The 22,141-nt window shown below is 35.3% G+C and overlaps 1 protein-coding gene across 30 annotated transcripts in view; it reads left to right on the top strand.

Moving 5' to 3' along the window:
* Positions 1–22,141, top strand: part of NRXN1 (neurexin 1) — a 706,226-nt gene that overhangs the window by 253,208 nt on the left and 430,877 nt on the right. For all 30 annotated transcript variants that reach the window (XM_027659276.1, XM_027659316.1, XM_027659314.1 and 27 more), the window contains one exon: positions 20,375–20,813. In XM_027659276.1, the coding sequence (XP_027515077.1) occupies positions 20,375–20,813 (439 nt within the window). The remainder of the gene's footprint in view (positions 1–20,374; positions 20,814–22,141) is intronic.

The following is a 22,141-nucleotide window of genomic DNA, read 5'->3' on the forward strand; positions in this document are numbered from 1 at the left end:
AAAGAGGGAGCTCTCAAGACTAGGTAGATGTTCCTTAAAAACAAATTGTTCACTTTCCACTGTGTTGTTTTATTGAGAGTGAAACTACTCCAACTCTATTTGTTCATTGCTGTTTTATTTTCTCTAACCATTTTTTGTAATGGATTGTGTTTGCTTTTTTGACACAGACGAGAAACAGAACCAACAGAACTTTGTTCTTGCTCTGTATGATGATTATTTTTTGTAATTCCACAGATGTATTTAATGGAGTGAAAAAGCAAGGGCACAAATCCAGCCTCTGCTACACAATGGAAAGCTGCCTATCCCATTTGAGTTCCTTGCTCAGCACTTTCTTTCAGAGGAGTACGATACTATAAAAAGACGTTTCTTCGTCTGTTAGTACTCTATAGTAGCTTTCAATTTAAAGGTGAAAGAGGTTCCTGAATAGTTTGTCACTCATGAGAAAAAAACAAAACAAAACCAAACAACAAAAACAAAACTCCACAACTTTTCTCGAGGAAGCAGTCTATCCATTTGGTCTCTGGGATGCAGACCTTTGCAGAATCTGGTGTATGTTACTATCGAGTAGCTGTCACTGTTGCCTGCAGGAATCCAGAAGACTTCAGAAAGTCTGAATTGAAGGATGTTGGGTTTTCAAAGGTTTCTGTTGCATTTTTTTTAAAAGGCAGGAAATGTTACACACTTACACTGGTTGATTTATATTGCAAATGTGAGAATCTAGTATTAGCAAGAGTGAATCCTTGGCAAGAAAATTTGATTGCTGACTGGTAGACTTTGAACCTTAGTGGAGGATGGCCACAGGTTCTATGGATCCATGCTCAGGAATTAACTAATAATTAAAATTGAAATCTGACACATCATGCGTGTGCCTCTCATTAGAATCAATTATTTTATTTACATTATTTCTGTAATGCACTACTTGATTTTATTGGTGTTGGCCCTGACACTACTCAAAAAATGGAGAACCTCCCATTGATCTCCACAGTGCAGAATCAAAACTGCCTTCAACACAACACACTCAAAGAGCATCTCAATAGTTAAGTAACAGGAGCGTTTTCTCTTTTGCAGTAAATAAATAAGGTACTCAAGTTTAAGGAGACATTATGCTCATGAGGAGTCTGAAATCTATGTATCTGAATACTGTTCTTGAAATTTCCATGTATAAGTGTTATGTTGGTTTGCACGGCTGGTGAAGCCTTTGTGTACCTTTGCAGACTGTTGGATGCAGCCTGTTTCCTGACCTGCAGCTTTATAACCCTTGATTCTCTATGGCTTCTTTTCTACTGATACCTATAGTCTTTCATATGCAAGGATAATTAATTCCAAGTTGGAAAATGCTGTGAAATTCTTGGATGGCTGAAGCCACATATCTTGGTGGTAGATTACCTTCTTATTGACAGAAGAATGCAGGGGTTTTGAGTAGGCAAGTGACTTATTTAGCTAACTTTAAGCAAGTGTGTTGACATCTATAGATAAGTTCACCCATTTATATCTGTATTAAATGTAACCAGAAGCTTGACACTTATAGTCTTTAAGATTGTCCCTATTCTGTAATCTTCTGTTAATCAAAACTGTCACAGTTTTCAAGGAACACTGATAATCTGAAGTGGCTTCCTGTATAAACTAGGTCATTGGGTTTAGCTGAACTGATTTTCCTCAAATACCATAGCTACTCTACTGTTTTCCTTGTCCCACATTTATTTTATATATATATATATATACCTACCACATTTAACAGGACATGCTTCTAGTAGTTAAATGGTCTCTCAGTTTTAAGTGTGTATCTTCACACCAGAAATAATCTACTTTCACTTTATTCACCTTTGTGGTTGGCCTTATCCTTACCTACCTTATTCCCCCCTGCCATATAGATGCTTTTGAACTGTGACAGCTTCCCACCTCATTGTTAGCTCAAACATTTTGAGTCCTTTGTGTTTTTCTGTGTGACATATTTTCCAGTCTTTTGGTCATTCTTGTTTATCTTCTCTGTATCTTCTCTAACTTTTCTCATCCTTCAATCTCCCTATATTTTGCGGTTTTATATTCTCCTTCTGAGCAGATTACATTACTAAATGTTAATCTACCAGGAGCGTACAAGATTTTTCCGGAGATATTTAGACTATTCATGTTTCCTTTAAATTAGAAAGCTCCAATTTCCATCCAGAATATATCTGTGTTTCCTGAAGAGTGACATGATAAACATGAATATAAAAAAAAAAGCAGAATTTGGATACATTATGAAATATTTTAACTACTGCCTTTTAAGTATGCACATTCAAAGTTCAGCTGTTTGATCTCAGTGTTTTTTTCTGCATCTCCTAGGTCAATTAATACACAGATTTCCATCTGATTAGCCCTGATTTACAGTCTGATGTAATTGCCATTTACTTCCACTGACCTTAGTAAGAGCTATATCAAGACTTTACTGTGGAAAATCTTACAGACTGATACTTCAAAAAAACACCTCAAACTCAAACAAAAAAAAAATCTCATCAGCTTTGATCTAGCTATGATCAGACTATGTTAAATGGCATATTTATTTATAATGTTTCTATAGCACTTTATGATCTTTCAGCGAGCAAAATAAGTAAAGTTGTATAAGTTAATAATATGAAAATATGCAAGTATATGTGTTACTTGCTTCCTGAAATGAAATCCTGTGTGGCTTGTTACATGATGTTTAAAGTAGCTAAAAAATACAGTAAAGAAAATGTTGATTCAATGAGATAACTTGACATATAAATTCCCTATCACAATAAAAGTGAGACAATGTAAGTATTCTGAAAAAAAGTGTTCAAGATCCATGAAGCACCTTTGCCATACATAGAGAAAATGTCCAAAAAGAGTGAGTTTCCTATGAAAGTAGATGTGACATCCATTAATGGTTTCAGATGAACTTAATGAGTATTTTTTTTTTTTTAATAGACATCAGTATAGATTAGTGTAACTTAATTTACATAGGAGAAACGGAAATGGAATGAGTAAATGGGTTGCCATAATATTTAAAAAACACAGTGCTAGGAAACTACTGAATAATTTTCCAGTGAAGAAATATAAACAAAGCAAAACAAACATTAAGCATATTTCAAGTGCCGCTGGAGAAATTCTGTCTCTTCTGAAGATACTCCATATAAAAGGATGCTCATGGGAGATTTTTAACTACCTGCATCTCTGTTGAGTAGCACTTTCAGCAAATTAGCAAGGAAATTCATAAATTACAGCAAAGTCAGATTCACTAAATGGAAAGTAGAGAATCCCAAAAGAGTCATCCTGAGTCCATTTCTTGCTGACATGAAAGTGAGTGAAAATGAGGAAAATTGGAGAACTACATCATTACTGACCAAAAAGTGGGTTCATGTCAGTAATGAATGCAATTTACCAATTAATTTAAGGCTGTAAGATTCAGGAAGAAGAAACATAATAACATAAAAATAACAACAGTGAGTAAAGAGTAGTAAAAAAATAGTGTTAAAATCTGGAAGGAACATCAGAGTGCTTTGCTAGGGCAATTAAGACCACTGTGGGGTTTTGCAGGTTTAAAATAGGCGAGTTTGAGTTAGAAATAGATAAACTTTTGAAATACCTCAGTTGTGCTGAAGGGACATTATACAAAATGTCAATATTTAAAGCACCTTTAATGGGGAAGATCAAATTCAGAATTAGGTCATGGGTCAAGAATCATAAATCTTTTCAACTCACTGTGGGTTTAAGTATTTGAAACAAGAAGCCAAAACTGACAGTGATGAATGAAGGAGGCACACAAATATGTAGTCTTCACAACAGTTTTTGAGGGATGATTAACAAATGCTAGAAGTTTATATAAAGAAATATTAACCTGAATAAGGTGGATAGGAGTGTATAGCAAAATCCAGGAACTGACTAATGTAATCACCTTCTGCAACAAAGCAGTAGATGTTGTTTACCTACCCTTCAACAAAGCCTTGGGTAATGTTTCCCACAGCCTTCCCATAGACAAACTGACAAGATAGATTGGGTGGGTGGTCTGTGAGATGGGTCAGAGGTTGGCTAACAGGCTACACTTAGAGGACGGCAATCAACGGTTTTCACTCAGGCTGGCAGCCTGTAAGAAGTGAGTTGCCTCAGGGGTTGATACTGCACCTTACACCGCTCAACATCTGCATAAATGATCTTGATCATGGGATTGGAAGCACCCTCACTAACTTTGCCGATGACACCAAACTTGGGTGGTAATATGGACACATTAGAAAGGAAAGACATCTTACAGAGAGACCTGGACAGACTGGGCTAGCCAAGAAGTTTAACGAAGATGAGTGTAAAGTCCTGTACCTAGTATGACATAACCAAAGACCCCAGTACAGGCCAGGCTTTGTGTAGCTGTGGAGGAGCCTTGCTGGAAGGGACATGGCAGTCGTGATGAAAAACAATCCAAACATGAGCCAGTGGGCCACTGGAGCAGTAAAGGCAAATTGGATCCTGATCTACGTCCACAAGGGGACTATTAGCAGCTCTACTCAGCACTTGTCAGGTTGCACCTGGAGTACTGTGCCCAGTTCTGGTCTGCAAAATTCAAAAAAGGTGTGGAAAGACTTGAGAGGGTCCAAAGAAGTGCCACAAAAATGATCAGAAGAGCTGGAGGATTTGCCCTATGAGGAAAGACTGAAGAAAGGTAGTGTCTTTTCTTTCTGGAGGAGAGAAGACTCAGGGGGAACCTCATCTCACAGCATTCTAGTACTTAAAGGGCAGGTACACACAGAAAAGATGCTCCTTCTTCGCAAGGAACAATACAAAGAAGACATGGAGCAACAGGTTGCTCCGCAAGTTGCACCAGGAGAGATTTTATTTTGATATAAGGAATAAACTTGATAAAATGAAATCAATAATTGGAACAACCTCTGCGGAAACATGGTGGAGTCCCCACTGCTGAAGTATTCAAGATGCAATCGGACAGGATGCTAGATAATCTCACTTAGGCTCCCATAAATGGTTAGACCAGCTGATCTTCTGAGGTCCCTTCCAACCTGGACTTTCTATGAAAAACAAATTGGTGAAAGTCTAGGAGAAAATGTTGATTATCATAAAGACATTAAATTTTTGAAGTAACTGTATTGTGATAGACAGTGATTGCTGATGTATGAAAGGTGCAGGATATATTTTTCTGAGTTCAGATCTCTGGTGTAGTTAAGAGGTAATAATGGAAAAAAGAGAGAGAGAGAAAAAAAAAAGACTATTTTCCTTTATAAACCATCTGTTCTGAAGCATTTGAAATGAGAATAGAAATATTACCAAAGCATACTTGTTATCCAGGATATTTTGATTATATGTTGTGTTTTGTTAATACAGCATGTTTTATTAATAATCCTTTGTGGTTAGGACCAGTTATCCAAAATTCTTGTATATGAGGATTGGGGGGTTTTTTCCCCTCATAAAATAGCTGTTTTCTTTTCTTAATTGGAATATTTGTTTCCGTAGATCTGTTTTGATGATGTAACAGCAGTGAACATTTGCTCTTAGAAAGGTGTGTGATGGGGAAAGGACTTTTTCTGGGCTATTTTTTTCTAGCAACTGCAGATATTAATTTCTCTGACAGTTATTTGGAATGTGTAAAGCAATACAACACTCCAAGGAAGACCAACAGCATTCAGGCACAGAAACCAATATGCTGAGGGAAAATGTCTGTTTTTCTCCTTTACAATAACTATAAATATTTGAAGAGTATAAATGCTGAAGCACAAAAGCACAAGGGGAGTAATGTGATGGGATTACTAAGGTGAAAATTCAGATTGGATGAGTATTAGAAAAAGTGATTGACAGTGAGAATAGATTATGTAGTAGAGCACTTTCCCAAAGGTATCGGTAAAAGCCCTGTCTCAGTCTTCACTGAGATGCTTCAGAGTAGATTGTATAAAGAAGCAAAAGCTATTCTGCAGGGAAACATCCTGTTCTTGGAGAACTGTGCCGGAGGACTTAATAGATTTGCTACAAGTCATTTCTGTGAATCATTTAGAGATGTGTTACAGATTTTTTTTCTCATTGAGAGTAGTTCTATAACATTTCCCGCTTACCCCACTCAGTGGATCATAGTGAGTTTGTGTTCTTCACAGACTTAGTAAATCAATATCCCATAATAGTATTTTACATACATTATTCATTATGCTTTTGTGAAATAGAACGTTTTAAAGAAGAGGAGGAGATAGGAGAGTGTGAAAGATGTAGGATGTTTGTGTTCTGGCATAGGGAGTGCTTGAGGAGGCAATTCTGGAAGTTTACAGACCCAGTGAAGAGATTTCAGTGTGACCTGAGTTTCATTCCTTACTCCAAGTATTTTTCTTCCTACATTCTAAGATTCGTAAGCATTCTGGGTATTAATATTGTCTTAAAATGTACAACTTGGAAGGATACAAAGGAAATGCACACAGAAGGTATTAGGAGTATACTTCCTTAAAGGACATGACCTTCAGAAAGGGCACTTTATCTCCTAGATACTAACAGTATTTCTAAAAGGACTTGCTTTGCATGGGTGCAAGCAGGACAGAATCAAAGGAGGCTGGGGAGTGTAGAGGCCTAGAAAAGTGGACTGTCACAGGCAGTTTTTCAAGAATTTCAAGGGAATTCCTCTTTAATGCATATTATGTTCTGAATATTTACCCTTTGAAACACCAGTAGGAAGGACACCTATTTGATACTGAATAACCCTCGCGGTTCACAAACTTCTGGTGTAGGTCTCCTACTGTGGAGGCTGGAAATGATGTGTGTTATCGATTATCTATTATTCCTTTCTGCTTTTAAGAACTATCTAAGAATAAGAAATTAAAAGTACTCATGGGCACCTTTTGGTCCCTTGATGTGCACTTGAGCAACATCACTGGTGGTGTGCCTACTTGTTTCCATGCCCTTTTCCCCCCTCTTCTTTTTAGTCTGCCCATACAGAGATGCCAGAGCTTGGAAATGACTGAGAGTTTCCTGAGCCTCTATATGGGGTGTTTTAAATAATTATCATAAGGAGCAGCATGTTCCTTTTCATTAACACAGTTCTTATGGAGAGTGCTCATTTTTTGTTCCAAAGATGGAAAAATAAATTTTAGTCTACCTCCCTTCTTGTCCCATGTGCCCAGTGTGCATATGTTTTTCAGATAATACAAGGTGCAGGTCAGCCACTGCTGTGTTCATAAATATTCATACCTATATAGATGGGGGGAAAAAATAAATGACAGGTTAGCATAAATTAAATATTCAGCACAACTCAGCAACTTCAGGATTAAAATGGAAATATGCAAGATACAGGAAAAGCTGTTCCAAGAAAATGTTTGAAAAGAAAATACTCGTCTGTATTTCATCTGTCACTATATTTGGTAAAAAAAAAAAAAAAAAAAAAAAGGAATGTTTTGCTCTCTATGAGATAAGGCAAATGAAAAAGATTGCAAAATGCAGATTGGATTTCAAGAGCCAGCCAATAAACTGACAAAAGTAGCTGGAACCTGGCAGGAAGATTTTGATGAGCCTTGTTCCTCCAGAATCATAGAACAGAAAGTCTCAAAATGTCTTTTTCCTGGACATTGTAAAACTGCAAACCTTGTTTCTTTAGTCAAGATTCTTCCTTACTGGAAATACTAATCTTTTTAAGATCATATGATCCAAAACTGTGAGTGAGCAGATTTGTTCTGTGCTTTTTTAGTTTTCTGCTTTTAGGGACACTTGCAAACTTCACTGAGTTCAGAAAGCACTATGTCCTAATATTATAAAGGCAGAATATTGAAAAGGAATATTTATTTATGAAATGGAATTCTAGGATTCTCTTTTAATTTAGACTGTTTTAAGACAAGAGTTAGACCATCTAATTACTGTTTGTGCTATAAAATCTATACTGTTCTATAGGAAAAAGACTCTACAAAACAAATGTTCTCTTTCCAAGAGAACCAGGCAATTTCATATGTATAAAATTACTGAGAACTGAGGTGCTTCTTTGCCATTTAGATGGTGCATGTTTTCCAATTTTTAACTGGACAGCTTGAAAGTAATAATAAGAGAAGAATTATTTCTTTACTTCTCAGATATTAAAGATTAAATATATGCTTTAAAACATTTTAATGAACAAGATTTGTAGAAGTATAAAAATCTGTGTGTCCTAATGGAACCAATCCTGATATCATCTTGTTGTCAAACTAAAAATACAGCTATTCTTTGACTTTTTTGCAATTTTTTCAGTGTGTTTGGGTGAAGGTTAGATTGATATTTCCACCAATCTGTCATTTAAAAAATGTTCAGTGTACATTTAATATGTTGGGAATGAATCAAAATGGATGTTAAAAAATAAACCTAAACCAGTTACTAAGTCAATTATATAAATATTTTAGTCTTCTAGTATGCTCAAAAGGGCATATAATTTCATTGTAAAGTCCATAGTCAGTTTTTCAGGCATTTGCAGCTCTAGATAGATTTCCCATCCAAAAACAAATGGTTATTTTGATATCAACTGAGAATGGTAGCTTGTACAAATTTATTTTTTTTAGTTATATGTGCAGCTCAGGTAACTTCAAAGTTACACATTATAAGGTTATGCCTATGAAGAGAACTATAAAACAAATTGAAAATAATAGGTGACTTACGTGGTCACCAAAGTATTTGGGCTTTACTGTGAATGTGCAAACCAAATAACTAGCACATCTGACACCTTAAATTTTTGCAGAAATACTTCTTTTGTATCTATGTTTAGGTGTTCCATTCTTATCAATTTCAAGAACTGAAATGTTGATATAATCAAGCTGATAAGCTGATAATTGTTATTTCAGCTAAATAAGTATAGCAGAGATGAACAGGACTACATTTTTGGTTGTTGGTTTTTTTTTTCCCCTGACCTAAGAAATAAATAAAAAATACTTGGTACATTAGGATGTCTTGTGAATTGGTCCCAGTTTAATAGTAGGAACCTATGATGCAATTCTTTATGCCAATGATGCAGTTGAAAAAGAGAGTTTTACAATCTCCAATTATGAAGTAAATGTCAAACTTAGCTAAATAATGGTTAAGAACAGATACTCCAAGTTTAAATAAATCATTTTAATCAGTATGTCATCCTTTCTTTTCATATAGACTCAGAGGAAGTTGTTAGGAAGCATAAGACTTGTCAAGTTCGTCATTCCTGTGAGACAGACTTAGAAATAACTTGACTTACAGCAAAAATCATAACATGAGACTACTCTATCTGTTGAGTCAGATTATTAATATCAGGGCCTGCTAGGAATTTTAGTTCCCAAGCTTGCCTTTTGAGAGCATATTGCTATACTCAGCTAGGGGACAGTGCTGAGAGGTCAGAGGTGGAAGAATGTAAAAAATATGCTTTGGTGGTTAACTGGTTATAATTTTTTGCTTTTTCTAAGGTTAGCTACATTTCTGTTAAAGTGAATTCCATGAGGAAAACTAGACATTTTAAAATTTCCAATTTAGAACCCTTGCTGTCTTAATTTGTACTGGTTTGTTTTTAAATATTCTGTCATTGTTTGAAAGAAAGCTTGAAATTTAAAATAGAAATTAGAGAATACTCTGTAAAGAAAGTGAACAACTTTTCAAACCATCTCTTTATAGTTCAGTATGGAAAAAAAATAATCTGATTAACACAGAATTATTTTTTTTTCTGAAAATTAAAAAGTTACGTAGTATGGTTTTGTTCATCCCTTCAGTCATTATCCTTTCTTACTTAAATTTGTTTGGATTCTAGAGAGAGAGCCATATTTTCAAAAGAATACTTGACTGTTTGATTAAGGTCATTAAGGATCTTTGTGCATACTGAATATCCAGATGTACTCTTTAAGCACTGTTCATGTTTTGTTCTTGGGAACTAAATCTGTCACTTCTATGTATTGGTAGCAGCACTGAAAGGTGGCACAAAAAAACAGAGCTTGTACTTTTAAGATTCTCCTTTTTAAGTGGAAGCTTTCAGGAGATGCTGGGGTGGGGCACATGTTCATATTTTGTAAAGCAGTCATTTATCAGTGGTGTATGTCCTCCTTGGTAACAAAGAAAGAATCCTTCACAGAAAGGAAGGGAATACAACAGAAATAGCATGACCAGGTCAGGTTTCACGAGAGCAAATTATTAACATTAAGGTTTCTGTGCACAATGTACCTCCTGTCAACCTTTTGGTATTTTTCACCTTCGTGAACGACCTGTTTGAAAGCCTAACATTTCCAGAGACTGGATGATACCATGGGTCTGACATCAGTCCAAGGAGAGAGGGTGTGCCCTTCTGGTTTCTGCTGACATCATAAAGGTACACACAGTAGCATTTAGTCTCATGCCCTGGTATTATTTATTGGTATATATTAGAATTAATACCTTATATAGATATTTTTACCTTATATAGATATTTTTATATGTACCTTATATTAGATATTTTATAGATATTATACCTCAAATAGATATTTTTTCACATTATTTATCATATATAGATTTTATTCAAATCTGTTTTTCAGTCAGAATGAGACTACTCTTAATTTATTTTCTGTTGAAAGGCAAACGCTTTTCTTCTTTGTGGGTACAGTAATCATGAGTTCCATACTGCACTGAGTTTTACCTGCTTATCTGTTATCTACTCCTGAATTAAAGTTTTTATTAGTCATCATCAACTTCTTCCTAAATAATTTTGAATCAGCCTTTATATAGTAGGCTTTCTCACTACCTTTAACTAGTACATGGTCACTTCAGTGGGACCAAGGCCCCACTGTAGAGAGCAGAATCTTGAAAGTAATTTTGGCAAACTTTTCCAAAGAATATGAATGCTGCAACTCTTTGCATAATCTCGTATTATTTTTTGGAATGGAGTTATACTGAAATGAACATGAGCAATAGTTGCTAGTATAGATGTGGCTACCTAAATTCTTTATTTAGATTTCATGTATTCCCTTTATGATTTTTTAATACATGTATAATTCAGCACATGTCATATGTAGTCCCAAGAAAGTATTTTAGCAAAAATAGAAAATCATTTTTGCCTGATGTTTTGTCCGAGGAAAAGCCTGTTTTCCTCCCACTTTTCTGAAGTGATATTTCAAAATATGCTTTATATTTAAAGTAGCTTCAAGTTGAAGTGTTTATTTGAAATGAAAAACAAAAAATCTCAAACATCTAAAGGTGAAAACAAATGTCAGAACATTGCTGAGGCATTCAATTGATGTGTACAATGACACAGGGAAGAGAGAAATGCGTAATTGCACTGTCTACCCTTGACTCAGAATTAGTACACTTCACAGATATTTTCCAAAAAACCACTGTGAGGTGTATTTATTGTGACAGACACATAATCAAAAGTATTTTAGGAAACATACAATATTTGCAGAACAATATACTTTTAAAAGTTTGCATATGTGTTAGATTGCAATAAGCAGTAGTAACTTGTGTAAAGGTACTTGTTGATAGTTCATTTGTTGTGGGAAGCTGCTCTTCCTGATTGTAATTGGACAAATGTTGTTGTGGTATTGTGTGTTTTTGCTGATTATCTGTCAAAAGAATTGATTTTGCTTGAGGCCAAGGACCTCTTGTTCTGTGCCAAACCAAAAGTAAATTGTGTTGTCTGACATTTCTTTAGCACAAAGCTGACACCAAAGTCTCAGACTTGGAGGTCATCAAGCAGATTCAGACCCTTTAAGTATATATGCTCTGCTGCATTTGCTCACTACAGTGAGATGGCATGTCTTGAAAATCAAATAATACATCCCTCTTCCTTATACTTATAGTGATAATTAATTTGGATTAATTCAACAAGTTTATTTAGGAGGACAACTATAACCTCAATAAAATTTATAAGTGTGAAGATGGCCCATAGGAAGACTCTGGTTAAAGATACCTTTAAATATAAAAGAGATACCTTTAAATATTAAAGAGATGCCTTAGAAATATCCCATGAGTTGATTATTTTCTCAACAATATATGCTTTTAGCCACACATGTGGTGCACTATACAGAGCATTGTTTGAGGGTGGAAGGGCCCTGCTTTTCCTCTTGCTTCTCTGTGTGAATACTGTTTCTTTGTTTGTCATTTCAGAAAATATACGTTTTTTAGAGAAGGAATGTGAGCACAGAATGGAGTGCAAAGGAAGGCAGTGGCAGCAGCCTCGAGGTGTACCTTTCTATCATTGAAAAATGGTGAAGGAAAAGCTGCAGCTGAATAACATGTGGCAGCTTGATACCTTGTGTTGGAATTATAGTGATAACCTTGCCTGCAAAAGTACTACAGGAAACTTAGTCTCCAGTTGTCATAGGTATCTGAGAAGGCAAAGATTGTTTCAAAACGCTGATCTGAAGAGTTACTGACATTGCAGTATTGGAAAGCTAAAAGGATACGTTAAAAGGATTCTAAGGATTCATAAGAAATTGTAGGTGAAGGTAGGGAAGAATTTTCCTGAATGTCTTCCATTCACGGAGTGCCGGTCGCTCCACTAATGAAAAGAAAATTAACAGTGTAGTTAGTGGGTGGAAATTTGATTTTAACTTTTAGTTTTAAAATATTTGCCTATCATGGTAGAGCAGAATTTAACCAACAGATACATAAATTGTAACTATATTAATATAAAAAAAAATAAAAATCAGAGAGCTGTTAAGGTAGCTGGGTACTGTGCTGGGTCTCAGAATTGGAGAAGGAAAGTTTCTGTAGCTTGTCAACAAGTAGCCAAATTCACTGTACCGATAGTCAGCCAAAAGAGCTGAAAGGGAATGATAGTATCAATATGGAAGCTAGCCAGAAGTTCATACAATAGACATGGCAGTTCAGCCTAGGATTAGAGGTCTATTTTCCCCTCACTGGAACAGAAGGTTCTTTCAAACCAGGAATTGGGAAAGGGAGATGAGTCCAAAACAGAAAGCAGCCAGAAACACCCTCAGCCAAGAGCTAGCTATTCAGCTAGAGGCAAGAGTAACCTATACAGGTGAGAGAGAAGGGGAAGAAGAAGCCAGTTGGGTATTTATTATTCTGGAGAAGTAATAAGTTAGTAATAAGTTGGCAGCTACTAATAAACTGATGGCAGAGGCTGAAGGAAGGAAGGAAGTAAAGCTAGTGAGGGGTGGAATAAACCTGCCTCATTTCACCAAAGGATATGCAGAATTGACAGTTCCTTCTGTGTGTTTTTAGTCATGTCTAATATGGAAAAAATATTTGTTCAAATATTTCAGATATTCAGTTAGGCATATTGCTAACTGATTTTTTTAACAAGGTTTTGTTAGTTTGTCTCCAGAGCACTGACCTCCCAAACCTGGATTGTGTTGGGTTCATTTCAGCTTTCCTCTTTGAGATTCATTCTTTTTCTCTTTTTGTGACAACTTCTATTTTAACTGGTATAATTCCTACCCTAATGAAAGGTAGCTCAGTTTTTAAGTAAATCTGTCATGTTGCCTTCAGATGCACTGGAGTTTAAATTTCTTAGAACATTAATTTTTGCATTTATATTATCTTTTCCTTTTTCCATTATTAGCTTCTGTATTTTCTGACCTTGAATTTAAAGCTTTCAGTGCTGAAGATTGGTAAAGTCTAGCATATAATGAATATTACGCTAAAGAAATAAGGCTTCAACCCTACAATGATAATAATTGTGTTCTACTTTACAGTACCTCTTTCTTGCAGTCTTTAAAGAGTTCTTTTGCTTGATCTTGGGTAAGAATAGTAAATGGAGAAAGAGAAAAAATAGCATATTTCTGACTTTGCTGCAGAATTAGTCTTTGGTAACTCTTGCTGCACCGTGAAAGATAGAAGAGGAAAAAGCTGAAATCCAGCACAATAATTGAGTCTCCTGTAGACCTTTCTTTTCCCAAAGAGTCATTGGACATAGCATATCATTTGTTTTCTTTTTTAGACCTTATACAATATATAATGCAAAACTGCTTTTCCCTCAAATAATACATTTTGTTTTCCTTTTGGTGATTCTTGTGTCTCTTGTTTTTGTTTCATGACTTATGTCTTGGTAAAGGCTTTATTCTTACTTGGGAGCCAATTGAGCTTCTGTGGAAGCAACTTGTTCCTAAACTCTGCAATTTAGCTGTTGCCAAGAAATTTCTATGAGTCTTTGCCATGGGAAGTTAAAAAAAAAAAAAAAAAGGATCTTGAACCCATTTCTTAAAAACAGAAAGCATAGCAACCACAGTCTGAAACATTTAGCTGTCTGGCAGCAGACAGTGGGACATACAAAGAATAACAAAATAGTCTATTGAAGAGGGGAAAAAAGATCTTCAAAAGACTTGTGGCCACAGCAGGGTGAAAAACATAACAATCCCATTATCAAGGTTGTTAGAAAAAAAAATGTTGATTTTTTTTTTTCTAAGTTCTGCCAATATATCATGTTAAACGATATGCCAGTAACTTAGAACATAAAAAGGTTTCTGGCATCCCCTTTAAATGTCTCTATTCAGACAGTCAAAGTGGGAGAGAAAAGAAACAAACAGTTCTGGAATCTGCATTCAAAACTCCAGCAGAAGAGACTAGTTTGCTTAGAAGGTCAGCTATCACAACTGTATTAATTCTGCAAATAGCTGACATGCATTAAACTGAGGTGACTTTCCCAGCACTGCACAGTGAATCTAAATTCATATTCACAGTATATCTGTAACTTTGTTTCTATTAGTACTGGGTTTTTTTCTACAGCTGTACATATCCATTAACAACTTTTTTTTCTTGCTTTAGAGTAATTAAGGGATCTTCTCTGTATCAAATTGTGTGTTATTTGTTCTTCTGGGTTTTTTTTTGATTGTATTTTTTGGTTTTGGTTTGTTGGGGTTTTTTCATTCTTTTCACATGGTTATTAGGGGGTAGGATAGTGATGGTTGTCAGATAGTCTACAGTGGACCTTCAGGTGTGTTATTGAATTCATAGTAGAATTCCATATAATTATGCTAATTTTAGCCTGGTTTTGGTACTCAAAATGACCCCCTTTCTAAATGCCTCCCCCTACCACCACCACCACACATGCGCACAACATCAGGAGAATGAAAAAATTTCACTTGAGGATGAATAAGATGTTCCCTTGGAGCTTTCAATATACCTGTTAATCTCTTCTCTGTGTTCAGATAACAAAGCTGGTTTACAGTGTTGAGTAATCCTAGAGGCTTGAGTAGCTGTTGTCATTCATGTTGTGTGCTTTGACATTTTATTCAAAAATGCGTCCCATTGCAAACATTTGAATTGGGGCTTCTTAAGTTTTGTGTAAATAGTCTGTAGTTTATTGTGTTCATTGATATATTCATTTTTCATGCTTGAAAACCAACTGAGACATTAGCAAAACGACAAGCTTTCTATGAGAGACTGACATTCATGGATTAGTTCAAAACCATAGAGCAAATGCTGAAAAAAATGCTTGATAATTCTTAGTGGTTAGTTTTGCCTTTGGATTTCTGGGGAATGCAGTGCTATGTGCACCAGGTAGTTCTCAACGAGCGTGGAAATTCTAGTGACTGTTGAAGCAAGGTGATGAAAATTGCCTCAGGCTTCCCATAATGTAAATCTCACTGTTAGACTTTCTGACATCAGCAAGTTATCTCCTGCTGACTCCACTGTGCAGTATAAACTTGTAGGGTAGCAGCACCTACCTGAGCCATTTTGGATGATACTAATCTCCATTTCAGAGAATTTACTGTCATTGTTTGCACTAGGTAATCCAGGTTTTGTGAAAATATAATAATACTAAAATACTGCTTTATGGTAACATAAAAATTTACATGATCCAGTTTTTAACAGATTTTGATACTAGATTTATCCACTCATTCAAATTTAGAGAAGCATTTTTCCTCACCTCCCTGTTAAATAAATAGGCAAGCTCTTTGGAGCAAGATCATAATGGTAGGTGCTCTGAACTCCTGGATTCTCTATGATGCTGCAAATCAGGGGATGTGATTAGCTCCTCGGGGATCATTTTTAGTTTTAATAATATAAAGTAATTTGAAAAAAATGCTTCATAGTAATTTAAAGGATTTTAATCATAGTGATGGAAAAGCTGTTGCTGGCAGAGTTGGTCAGTATTCTGAAATATTTGAGGGAAATGCCTTTCTTCACTCACAATGTTTGATGTGGAAAAGGCTCCATTGAATTGAAAATGGTGTTGAAATCAGAATTCTTTCACATCTTTTGTGATTTTCAATCTCATGAGATAGGGTCAGTAGAAAGAACTGTTAGGGTTCTGTTTATTATTTTTTTTTAATTTATTTTTACTTTTTAACTTTATAATTTAATGATTGTATATTTAGAATATGTCCCTAATATGAATTTCTTCTCTTTTCCTTCACCTTTTCTCAAGGTCATTCATAAATTTATATGTTGCTGGTTTAATAATGTATTTTCTTTGGCTGCTCTGGTACATTTTTTTTCTTGTGAAGGCACCAACCATGACCACTGTCAGGGTCTATAGTGAATACTTGATACGCTTCTGTAGTTCATTGAATACTAAGGCCCTGGCTTGCAAAAAACTGTATACATGATATATCTTTGGGAAGCATGAATTAATTTAGGTTATGCTCCAAGATGACCGCAGACCATGTTAAAGAGTGCTGAGCTTAAGGTAATATTCGCTGTCTCATGGCTGGACTTATTTATTAAGACTCAACACCGTGATATTGCAAGTTACCCAGCATGTGGTTGGCCTAGATGGTAGCAAAGGAAGCTTGTATCTTGATTGTAAAATGATATATAGTTCTGCCCTATCTTAGAAACCAAATTTATTCCTTGCTTTGGACAGCTTGGTTGCAAGTTATGTGGAAATTGCTAACGGCTCCATTTCTCTTGAAAGTTTAGGTGACCTTTTACAGTTTCCAAGAATGAGGTAACTATATATTTTAAAGACTGAGGTCTTGAAACTTACTTAATATTAAGAAGAATACAGTGAATAAAAAACAAATTCAAGGTGCTCTTAATAGCATAACACAATTCCCGGGGGACTGGCAGCTTCATGTGCAGGAAACTTATATTGTTGCTCAGGTATGAAAGTGAGTGCAAGAGCAAGCAAGTTATTACCAGAGTCAACCCAATAGATGCTTGTAAAGCACATACCAGTGCAAGGATACAGACTGCAGGTTGTGTGGGAGTAAAGGTCAATGGGACTCAAATATTTCTCCATTACAAATCACCTTCACTTGACTAATTGTGGATCCATGTCTCTAACAGAGGGAGAATATACTGAGTTAATACTAAAGAACAATATGTTGTGCACCTCAGATGGGAATAGTGGATAATATAAGCCCTATTAAAAACATGTTTGTCCTTACGTACCCAGAGGGAAAAAAAAAAAAAAAAAGGTAAAGCGATTGGATGAGTAAATTATTTGTACCCTAGAGGCTATTACTTCTACAGCATATACCTTCATGAGTTATAAAGCAGATATTCATCTCAGAATTATTCCTTACTGTTCAGTTGTTTTCCACAAATTAACGATGAGTACTTTCTGTGAACATACTGTTTTCCTCCTTTTTACTGTGGTTCACTGATGGCTGAGTACATTTTTCATGAACAGAGAGAGGGGTAAGAATCTCATCATAACACTAGGAAATGGGCTTGCAAATGCCAGCTGTGTTCAGTTAGTAGTTTACAGTTCTTTTCAGTTATGGTTCATATATTCCTCTTTTAATACTAATTATCCATGATAATTCAGTTCCAAATTTTCCATTTAGTAAGATTAAAGGAATATAAGCGTTCTAAAACATAGAACATATGCGCTCTAAAACTTAGGTATAGGCTTTATTTAGTCCACACAATGAATGTAATAATATGCAGTCATTTGCTTCTTGGTAGCTATGGACTTTCAGTTATGGAATATGGAAGTTAGAAAATGTCATATGCAATATTTAAGGATTCCAAGAATGTTTTGATATAGGTGGCATACAATATTTGTCACCCTTACTAAATTGGTCTAGCAATTTTTCTCTCCTATATATTAAGCTACTTGAAGAGTTGGTGACAAGTTATTGAGAAAGCAATTGCTAGTTTTCCTGTTTACACTTTGTCCATTCGGTTCTTGTTCAAGGACAACATTTATTACAAATTATTGTTTATGAGTTGGCAAATGACTTCAGAGTTTAGCCTGCTCAGTTTTTCTAACATGGCTATTAAGTCCTAATTTTAATATTCATTCAACCACCTTTCATTAATATCAGACAATTTGATTTGTCCGTAAACAATAAAATCTCTTTGTACGTTTACTCGCCTTGTCCTGGCACCTACTCTTGTTTAGTAGACAATTAAAAAAAGATTTTCTCATATTCTTTGTTACCTTTCATTGTCATCATATGTGATTTAATTCTGATAAGAGCCCATTTGTTCCTTTTTTTTGGTTTGTTTTACTGTATCCTCTGGCTACTATTTAATGCTTTTCAGTCTAATCTAGAAAGGTTGTCCCCTGTAACTTCTTGAAATTAAATGGAAGCTATCCAAAATCCTCTTTGCCGTAGAAAGTGGCTAATGTTTCATGGGACCACATATCTCTAAGAAACCTGCTATTATGCTGACTTCTTGCTTCATTCTGCTGCCTTTTGGCTTTCTTGACTCTAAAGACAGAAAGTCACACCAAAGGGAGATCACTTGTGTCTGCTTATTCTCCAGTACTCTTCTAAATTCCTTTGCACAATCTGTGATATCTGAGGTGTTATGGATGTATTTGATAAATGGAAATATGTATCCTTACTCTCTAATATTAAAATTTAGTCCAATTCTGTTCACTTCTGAAGTCTTCAGTTGAAGAATGCAACATATTATCTGCCTCTGTGTGGCAGAGTCTTATTTCTGCTGTCAGCAATCCACAGTGAGGTTTATCTGTTGTCTTTGGAGACACAGCTCCCATGGAAACAGCATTACTTGCACTCAACTCGGTAATAAAATGAAGAAATAGGCTTATTTATTAGCTATTAGGACACATTTTAATGCAGGGGAATAATTCTGCCATGTCTTATGATGAAATTTGCAGTGTGGATAATGACATAATTAAAAAGAACACAATTCTTAGAGTAAAAAATTATCACACTATCAATCATTTCTTTAGTGTTCTGGTATCTTTAAACACCATTTTTCAAGAGCAACTATCACTTATGGTGTATGCCATCTCAGATTGGCTGTATGTAGTGTTTTGATTTCTAACAGTAGCACAGTTCTGCAGTGCGTCCCCTGTGTCTTCTGCTTCTGTGTGTCAGAGTGAGTTTCTTTTTGAGTTCAAACTAGGTCTCGGAGGAAATTAATCCAGAAGCTCTATCCTGAGTGTTCAGTAAGCACTTTCTAACCACTAATAGGGGTGTAAGGTCCAAATCAGTGATTGGTCCCCTGAACAACTTCGAACTACACTGTATAGTTGGAATGTTGGATCAGGGGCCAGACATGATCTAGTCCTGAATGGTATAGATCTGTAGATGAAGAAGCCTCAGCACAAAGTGCTTGGTTCTGCTGAGCTGTTGCCTTTTCTTCAAATTACTTTTTAATGTAGGGCTTAACCTTAGAAACAGAGAAGGTTTTAGCTTTTGTCGCTCTGGGGTCATAGTCAGCCATTCAGTGGTATTTTAGCTTGAGTGTATCATTTACTGAATAATTAAAAATATTGACAAAATACTTGTGCACTCCTTTGGTATAAGGGAGCGTCATTTAAGCAGCCCTCATATTCTGGATAACTCAGAAATAGCAGCAATTTCAGAATATACTAATAAAGACTAGAACCCTGGGAAATGTTTTTATCATGATAGACTTCTCTGGAGCAAGTAAAAATGTAATTTGAAGCAGGAATATTTGCTGCAGAGGTCAATTGGATTTAAAACTAATATTGTGTTTCATTTTTATCAGAAAAGTCTTCAGTCAGGGAAAATAATGTAAGTTGATTTATTTTTTGTCCAATTGAACTGGCTCAAAGATTTCCATGGTTTTGCCTGTTTTGATCTGTATGACACTAGTTTGCCTATCTTATAGCTTCATGGATACCATGAACACTACTATTCCTCAGCCCCACAGACAAACTGAAAAGATGTTAATTTATGAGATATCTGACCTTGGTATATTTTCTGTGCATGAACGGAAGAGTTAAGACAGTGACAAAGGGTTTTAGAGGAAGAAGAAATCCTATACTTCTCTATGGTAGCAGAATGGCTGTGCAAAGAGGGTTTTTAAGTAATCAAGGCCACACAAGCTAATTTACAACTCATAGTATAAATTATGTGTAGATTCTTTCAGATTGTTAGAATTAACTCTAGGGATATTTTTAGAGCAACTTTGTTTGGTTTAATGAAAACAATTATTAAATCATTAGTCAATGAAAATACTTATTAATTTTGTGTGTATGTAACTTATCATATTCATATATCATCATTATTATCCTTTAAATAATGTGCCTGTTCAGGATTATATCTGTTTGGTTAAAATGGTCGGGTTTCTTTGAGTAACTTCTCTGCTTTGCTTGCAGGTTGTATATAAAAATAATGACGTCAGGTTGGAGTTATCTCGACTTGCCAAGCAAGGAGATCCTAAAATGAAGATTCACGGGGTTGTAGCATTTAAATGTGAGAATGTTGCAACCTTAGATCCAATCACATTCGAAACACCAGAGTCATTCATTTCTTTGCCAAAGTGGAATGCCAAGAAAACAGGCTCAATATCATTTGATTTTCGTACAACTGAGCCAAATGGCCTAATTCTTTTCAGTCATGGGAAACCAAGGCACCAAAAAGATGCCAAACATCCACAGATGGTGAAGGTTGATTTTTTTGCCATCGAGATGCTTGATGGCCACCTCTACCTGCTGTTAGACATGGGATCAGGTACTATAAAAATAAAAGCCTTGCAGAAGAAGGTGAATGATGGTGAATGGTACCATGTGGATTTTCAACGGGATGGACGGTCAGGTAAGTTTCTTTTTTTAGCATTCAGTATTTTTTCTCCTTTTGTATCTGAGGGAATACAGGATACATACTAATGTTGTCACAATTAGGGTTATGCATCATCTGAAAAGTAAGGGAAATAAAAGAAGTCATTATTGTCAGGTACCAGAATACACTAATTTGCTGACTAAAATATCTTATGTTAACATTATTGGGTAATCAAGTACTTAATCTTGCAAATAAGTCTCTTCTGTACTTGAAAAACCAATCGTAATCTCCCTCTGTGCTTGCTTACACCAAATAGCTGAAGTGGCAAATTTCAACAATGAAAATAAAGCAAAAAAAGGATTACTGAAAGTAATCTCCAACACAGGGAATAGCTGGCCTACAGAAACAACACAGAACTTCCAATCGTGTCAGCAGGTCTCAGCATAATTAAATGATATGCTAATGAATGGCTAACAACACATATCAGCAGAAATGAAAATAATTACCATGCTGCATTCTGTCAGTATGATTCATATTCTGTCGTAGTTTACTCAAAATATGACCTCACCAAAAAGGGTAAAAATAAAGAATTCATAAACTCTTCCTAATGCTACTGAAATCTAATATGGTATAAAATGCTTTTAACTAGTGAAATTGTCGTGTTTCAGCTGCATCTTATCATGAGTATATATCTTGACTTAAGCAAATAATCAATATACATTAATTGAAGGACAGATCTCTTCTAAGGTATCTTTCCTGTAGTTCATGCCAAGATTAGGGGAGGAAGGAAGTGGTGAATGTAATGAATCTGTAACTCTGTCCATCAAAGAATTTTCTTATTAGTATTGGTATTCAGTGTGAAGTTTATTTATACTCTGAAATTGAGTGTTAAAAAATGTAAATTCCTTTTGGATTTTGTTGGGTTTTCCCCACTTTCTTCCTTCTGGTGACTCCTTTTCCATAACTTGCATTTACAATTTCCTTCTGAGAGCTTAGCCACAAATGAGTTATTATTTTATGACTTATTTTCTTATTATCCACAAATCAGATTTCAGATCAAGCAAATCTTAGGTGCAGGTTTAAATTGAAGATTTTAGTCACACCTATGCTGAAAATCAGACCAAATTCAATTGATCTGCCCTACAATTATGAAAAATAATTATTTGATTCATTGGCTGTGCAGCTTCAAATTCTAATTTTAAAGCATTTGATTTTCTTATTATGTTATGTCAGTTACTTATTTACATTTCTTGAGGTTAAAAAGAAACAAACAAACAAACAAAGAAAATCCAACAAAAAAACCCAGAAAAACAAGAAAAAGAACCCTAACCAAACAAGAAAACATAACTTCTCAACATCCTCAG

This window comes from Corapipo altera, unplaced genomic scaffold (assembly GCF_003945725.1).
Source record: "Corapipo altera isolate COAL_440 unplaced genomic scaffold, ASM394572v1 48, whole genome shotgun sequence".
Taxonomy (NCBI): Eukaryota; Metazoa; Chordata; class Aves; order Passeriformes; family Pipridae; genus Corapipo; species Corapipo altera.